Source organism: Euphorbia lathyris, chromosome 7, assembly GCF_963576675.1.
Source record: "Euphorbia lathyris chromosome 7, ddEupLath1.1, whole genome shotgun sequence".
Classification (NCBI taxonomy): Eukaryota; Viridiplantae; Streptophyta; class Magnoliopsida; order Malpighiales; family Euphorbiaceae; genus Euphorbia; species Euphorbia lathyris.
Genome location: NC_088916.1, coordinates 58,770,323 through 58,777,207, shown reverse-complemented (window position 1 = coordinate 58,777,207; position 6,885 = coordinate 58,770,323). Strand labels below are relative to the sequence as shown.

Sequence of the window (6,885 nt, the reverse complement as noted above, 5' to 3'; positions counted from 1 at the left end):
AATTTCCACTTATAGTTATGCAAGATGGAATCAATTTCACTCTTGACCAACCCGCTACCTTATTTATTAGATGAGTTAGTCAAGTCAATTCATCGATGACCCAAATAATAAATGGGTCATTCCTAATTTATTTAATTGCGGGGTACACGAATAGTTAAATCAACTATAACCCATTTTGACAGTTCCTACAGGTAATAATAAAATGCACCCATTGTCATTATAACTTTGCCAAGGAGGCAAGGAAGAAAAGAAAAGACTTTCCGACTCTGAGCTGCGTAGGAGAATCATCTCAATATTTGGGCCGAGAAGACAGGGATAGGTATTGCATGTTTTCACATTCACAAAATATCCAAAAGATAATTAATTTTTAGTAGGCTTTCCTTTCAACAAGCTAATAAGCTAAAAGTTTCAAAAGGGCAACTAGTCTCAATCAGAACCACTCAATTTCGCAGCTTAATCCTCTTGGAAACTTTATCTCGGCAGCTATTTTGTCCCAACATAAGAGAAGGAGATGAGTTCATGTTCGGTACTAGTTTCTATGTGACAGAAAAGACAAGCAAGTACTTGTTTGGACAGAAAAAATATTGCTTCTTTTTCTTTTATCTACTCAGAGAGCCACCCAGGCCACCATATTAGGTGTATGTTAGTGCGATCAATTCACAACTATCTCAAACATAAAGGGACAGCAGAAAACGAAGGGTCATATAATAAAATAATTGGAGATACTCGTGGACCAAATTCCTGCCTACCTTTTTCACTAGGCAGAGAGGCTAGATACGATTTTGCTCCATTCTTGAGCGTTGGTTTCATGTGTGGCTCTCTTTTTTTCTTATCTCTAGCAACAATCACCCTTCTTATTATATAGCATATGTATGCCGCTCAAGCATCTTTTAGTTTATCTGCAGGATTCATAAAAAAAAAAACATGTCAGAACAAGAGGATGGTATCAAGGAAGAACAACAATGGCAAGAGCTAATGCTTCCGCATTTGTTATGTACTGATGCGGTTCAAGAACTCCATGCGACAATCTTAAATGAGTGGGATCCTCTTCGGAAGTCGGCATGCCAAACAGCAGCTGGAAGAGCTCTTTGGAAACATCTCATCCATGACCCTTTTGCAGATTTACTGGCAGGAGAGACACACCTTAGAAGTCTTCATCAGAAGATAAAGAATGACCAACTCAACAATGCACGAGAAATTTCGGGAGTGATTCTAGCAGTTCGAACCCTCTGGTTTGATTCGAAAGTGGAAGCTGCTCTTACTTCTTTCCGAGAAGAATCGCAGGTTGTTCTCCTTGGTGCAGGTTGGTTCTCTCTTAACCAAATGCTTGTAATTTATAAATGGCACAGCTTAAAACAGAGAGGTCATATATTTGCTTACTTTTCAATATACCTTCAAATGATAGAAGATATGATGAATCTTTCATCTACGGTTCGGTGATACCACTGTGTGTCAGTGTATGCAAAAATAACCAGTCTGTGTATGCTGTTTGTTTACCCATGCTTTCCATATATGCCAAACAAGTGTGGGAAATCTCATAAAAGCCAATATACTCTGATCATTGTTCAAAATAAAATTCAAAAACAAGCAGGGATGGTCAATTAGAATATGCTGCATATGCTGATGGGAGAAGAGAAGATTATACTTGAGGGAATTTCTGGGTCATGAATCAATCGCATGTATATTAACAGTAGCAACCAAAATTCATGTTGTTGCAGTAATTAAATTTATCATCTACATAGCTTTTACTGCAGATGAGTAAATTGTCATGCCGTGATATAAAAGATAGAATGACAATTATTAAATGTCCATAATTTGTATACTTTTCCATTCAAAATTCGGTTTGCATTCCTGATTATCTGATGTTCATTTCATAACAACTATGATCATGTTGTTGTAAACTAGGAATGGATGCAAGGGCATACCGTCTAAGCTGCCTGAAGGAAAGCAATGTCTTTGAAGTTGATTTCCCAGAAGTCTTAGAAGTGAAAGCCTCCCTTTTAGAGACAGCAATGAAATCAATAGATAAGAAACAGCATCCAAAAATGATAGCGAAGTCCCTGAACAGAGTAACAGCTGATATAAGAAGTAATGACTGGTTTGAAAAACTTCAGATATCAGGGTTCATGCCGGAGAAGGACACAGTCTGGGTGCTAGAAGGTATCCTCTACTACCTCTCCCACGACCATGCCATGCAAGTGCTGAAGATTATAGCTGACAAATGTGCTCTTGCTCACACAGTTCTCTTGGCAGATTTTATGAATAAACCATCCACCACCATGTCCAATGCCATCTTCCATTTCTACAGTGATTGGCCTGATCAGCTTCTGCCATCCTTAGGATTTTCCAATGTAGGGCTTTCACAGATTGGTGATCCTGATGCTCATTTTGGCCTCATGGATGACCCGTTAAATCTGTTCAACAAGCTTCGCAGCTTGCCAAGATCAATGCAGACCTACCCTGATGATGGAAAACCTTGTTGTCGCTTGTATTTGGTCCAAGCTTCGGGTTTACCTAATCAAACTAATCAATAGAAAGACAATTGATCATATTATATAATTTATCAGTTCCCAATTATGGCATAGATGTAAGCATCACTGCCTTGTTGCCTAAGCACAGAAGCCATTTGATTGGTCTCCATGCAATTTAACAGTATATGCTAGCATACATCAATTTTTTTCTCATAAAAGATAGTTTTGTAAATAATGTCTTCATGTCGGGAAAAATGTAATTATAGAAATTTTTCAGTATCAAACTTCTCCTTGAAGCAAAGATAAAAGTTGAGAAGAAGACACAAATTGATTGCACAAAGAGGCAGGAAAAATTATATTAACATCCCACTAAATTACTTGCTTTGCTCATGACAAAAAGAGGCTATGTTAATTTGTTTTTTCTCTCTCAATTAGGTGTTAAAGTTAGCAATAAAGTAAAAGCAACTTCGCAATTTGACAATGTAATACATTGCAGAAAATCCAGAAATTTGGAATACTTAAGTAGTATAAATTGGACGGAATTCTATTTTCATGGGGAGAAAGGGAAAGTTTGCAGTATCTTTACTTTGGAATGCAACTCCAAGATAAGTAAAAATAAGAATAAAATGCAACAAGCACACTAAAGAAAAGAGTATCACCTTACCTTACATTACCTAAGATTGGCAATATACTTGGAAACATTAGCTAAGATGGCTGGGCTAACGAGGCTGTATTGATATCAAGTCAGGAAATGCTTTACAATCTCCAATTTCAAAAGGAATTCTAATATACAAGACAGTTCCTTCAAGCACAAGATGCACCTCAATATAGTCATTTTGAGATAATATAGAAAAATGTCAAACTTCAAGACAGTCCATCACAAGCTGTTCAAATTTGTCCAGTGAAGATATAGTATTTGTGAGCGCATCAGATATCTTCTTTCTGCAAACAAGGGAGGATAACAAAGAGAAGGAGGCACAATTTAGGATGCCTATTACCATATATGAACATCAATTCGTTTTGAGAACACACAGAAACAAACAAGGAACGGAAGTTTGAGTTAAAAAAAAATCACAAAAATCATAAAAAAGTTGAAAAACAACAATATGTGCAACTTTAGGACTAAAGAGAACTAAGACTATTGATGCTAATTCATATTTTAACACTGAAGAAGATCCACCTGCCTTGTTACCTCTTGTGTTATGAGTTATGACTACTTAAAATTCCTGCAAAAAATGTCTATTTAAAGAACTAACAGCCTCATCCAACCGAGGTAATCTATTTCAGGATTTTACTCCCCTTATTTAGTACTGGTACATAGCGTAGATCAGGTGTCTCGTTCTCCGTTTTCCATGAACTAAAAATTAGAATTTTTTTTATCACAACACCTAAACACTTTATTGACCAATTAGGACCAGCCATAGGTGATTGCATACAAACCAAATGATAGTAAAATGTGTAATGACAGGCCTCCTACTGAGAAACACCTGACTGGACCTTGTCTAGTTAGAGAACTTAATTGATCTTACTCCAATTTTTGGAACTTTCATAAAATCAAATTGTACACTCACTCACACCTCAGATTATCATAAATATCAGTTCATTTGATTAAAAAAAGGTCAATGAACACAATTGGCACACCTTTTACCTAGTTTCAGATCCCGAGAAAAGAAGCTTATTAACATATGTTTCATAATAATGTTTTAAAATCCTGGACACATCATATATTAGCATATGAAAGTGAACTAAGATTCTTGATAGATTGTGAATAGCTACTTAGGAATATCAATAACTATGACAGCAACGTGTGTTATAAACCATATCACCTTGGAAACAAGGACAGTGCAATCAATAAGACTAATGGAAACGTAATCTAGTTTATTTTGGGAAGGTTGATAAGTAGGTAGCTTATTTTCATTTGTTATCAGTAAGAAATTCAGATGGACAAAAATAGACTTCTCCAATTAGACAACTTAAGTTAACAGTTGCTTTGAAAAGATACAGTAATAAGGAGTTCAAATAAATTCCCTAATATCTATTTCAAAAAGAGTCCTACACAGTTTGAAGATGAGTAAAAAATATTTCATTGTTCAACAGTGTAACAATATGGTTCTTGCAAAATTAATAAGAAAGACATACCTATCAGAAGAAACTTGAATATCAGTTTCATTTGCGATGTCATTAAGAGAAGAAAAGGATCTGCAATACATAAGACATAAGAAAAAGAAATGTCACGGAACAATCATGAAAATATATTTCAACGTGATAGTAACTTTTCCATCTCCGGCTTCCTGTATGCATCAGATAAACTGAAGAAAATTAAGAAGAGAGAGAGTGAAGGTCTCAGCTACCAGGAACTTAAGACATTCCCCAATCAATTGAACATTGTCCTAATCATTTTCCTAAAATTAAATAAATATCAAACCTCAAAAAGTTCAGATACAATCCAACTTTTCAGTTTAACATTAAAAAAAATTGCATTGTACTATTAACACCCTGCTGCACTAGCAATATGGGATGAATAGGTAATTTATTTCACTACCTATTCTCTTTTTAATTTCATAAAAGGCAATGTAAAACGGGCAATGTTCAGTAGCACAGCACACAATTAAAAGAATGCAGTTACCTTATTAGATCATTTAGCATAGCTTCAGCTTCCAACTTTACAGGATCCTTTTTATCAAGCAACGAAGAGGCATTCTTCACAATCAAGCGGAACGTGCAAACCTGTTCATTACATGAATTAAGCTCACAAAATGGAAATTATTTTTTAATTTCAATTCTAGATCTGTTCCTCTTTTTTTAACATCGATCTTTTCTATCCTTCACTTATCATAAGGACAAGATTGATATCGTAATAAATTTCACATGACTACCCAGCCTATAAAGTGTTTCGAGCGTCCAATTTTTTCTTTCTTCCAATTTCTACTATCATAAAAACATGAAAGCGAATTAGATAAAGTCCTATATCCTAGAGACCATCATTGCGAGATAATGAAGGTCAAAACAATCACCTCAACCCCCGTATTTGCCTGAAAAGCAACAAACGAATTCCTATCTTCTGGAATACAATCCCTGGAAGCAGATCTATATAGCCTCTGCACTTCCTCTAATTCCTTAATCGTATACTCCGATTCACTAGCCGCTGTAAAAGGAAAACAATCAGTTTGTTCCAATTGAGAAATCAAGCCATGACAATGTTAATCGATAAAGCGATATAGGGAGGAGAAAACTCACTGAGTAGGAGATAGGCGGAGCGAAGGCTTTCTCGTGAGGCATCGATAGGTGCCAACAGGAACTTGGAGGCCTTCTTCTTCTGCTCTTTAAGCCAGTCCTTGGGTCCTGCTGCGTAAACATTAGACAATTGGCGTTTTAAGAACGATTATCCAGAAAAACAATAAAAATCATTGCAGAGTATGAAAATAGGTCCGGTGCATACAAATGCCGATGGAAAAGGCAGCTGCGGGATCGGGTTTCGAGAGGGAAGGGACGAGAGCTAGAAAGGATATGAAAGCAGCCTCTCTGCGACATATTCTGATAGCAGTTGGAGAATCATGGAGATTTTTACTGCGTTCGCTGAAGATATTTTGCTTTGAGACATGGCGTTTCGGCGGTAATGGTTGAAGATAAGTGAGGATGGAGATGGAGGTCGAAGTGAGGCGGAGTGACGGTGTCATGCTGGATATTTTACTGTTATCTGTTACCGGCTAAGTCACACCTCCTATGTAGCATTTCCGATACAGATAAGGTTAATTTGGAACATATTACTAATTTTACTCTTATCTATAGACAAAAAAAATGATTCTGTATCGACAAATTTTTTTTGATAAATATAAATTAGTCGGGATGTTTTTAACACTGTTAAAAAAAATGGTTTGGATTCTCGAAATCGGTCCGATTTTTTTTGTTAGTCTGAAAATTTATTTTGTCCTTAAGCCATATTTAGGTATCTCGATGAGATAAACAAAAAAAGTCTTTTATTATTGATTTTTTTTTTTATGTTGTTATATCTAGCCTCAAATTTCCACCCCTAGTCCTGTGAAAGAACGAAAATGCCCTTTTATAGGTTAAGGGTGGGAAAAGGTTATTTTTTTTGCCTTTCCAACACGCGGGCGTGTGGTTATCACGCCTCACCGTGTGGTCGGGCGTGATAGTCCCACGCCTCACCTTGTGGTCTGGCGTGTAGCTATCACGTCCGACCACACGGTGAGGCGTGATAGCCACACGCCCGACCTCACGGTGGGACGTGATAGCCACACGCCCACGTGTCGAGAGGACAAAAAAAATTAATCCGCTATTGAATTAAACCCGTAAATACTTGTTACGTAAAAAAAATTAGTTCGCTGTTGAATTAAACCCGTAAAAAAATTAGTCCACTATTGAATTAAACCCGTAAATACCTGAATTAACAAAA

The 6,885-nt window shown here is 36.5% G+C and overlaps 2 protein-coding genes across 4 annotated transcripts; one reads left to right on the top strand and one right to left on the bottom strand.

The window, feature by feature from the left end:
* Positions 1–564: 564 nt before the first annotated feature.
* On the bottom strand, positions 565–6,248 carry LOC136235808 (uncharacterized). 3 transcript variants are annotated; one of them, XR_010691938.1, is made up of 7 exons: positions 5,911–6,248; positions 5,709–5,816; positions 5,486–5,616; positions 5,098–5,198; positions 4,611–4,670; positions 1,926–3,413; positions 565–899 (listed from the first exon to the last, which is right to left on the bottom strand). XR_010691938.1 is itself a non-coding variant. In XM_066025844.1 (6 exons), exons 1-6 carry the CDS (start codon positions 6,146–6,148, stop codon positions 3,329–3,331), a joined length of 723 nt encoding a protein of 240 aa, XP_065881916.1. In that variant the 5' UTR covers positions 6,149–6,248; the 3' UTR covers positions 565–3,328. The 3 variants fall into 3 exon arrangements, 1 of the variants encoding a protein (XP_065881916.1); XR_010691937.1 differs by having other exon boundaries at positions 565–2,523; positions 3,136–3,413; XM_066025844.1 differs by having other exon boundaries at positions 565–3,413.
* On the top strand, positions 925–2,667 carry LOC136235806 (uncharacterized). The gene is made up of 2 exons (XM_066025843.1): positions 925–1,303; positions 1,906–2,667. The coding sequence occupies exons 1-2, from the start codon at positions 925–927 to the stop codon at positions 2,532–2,534; spliced, it is 1,008 nt and encodes a 335-aa protein (XP_065881915.1). The 3' UTR covers positions 2,535–2,667.
* Positions 6,249–6,885: the final 637 nt, after the last annotated feature.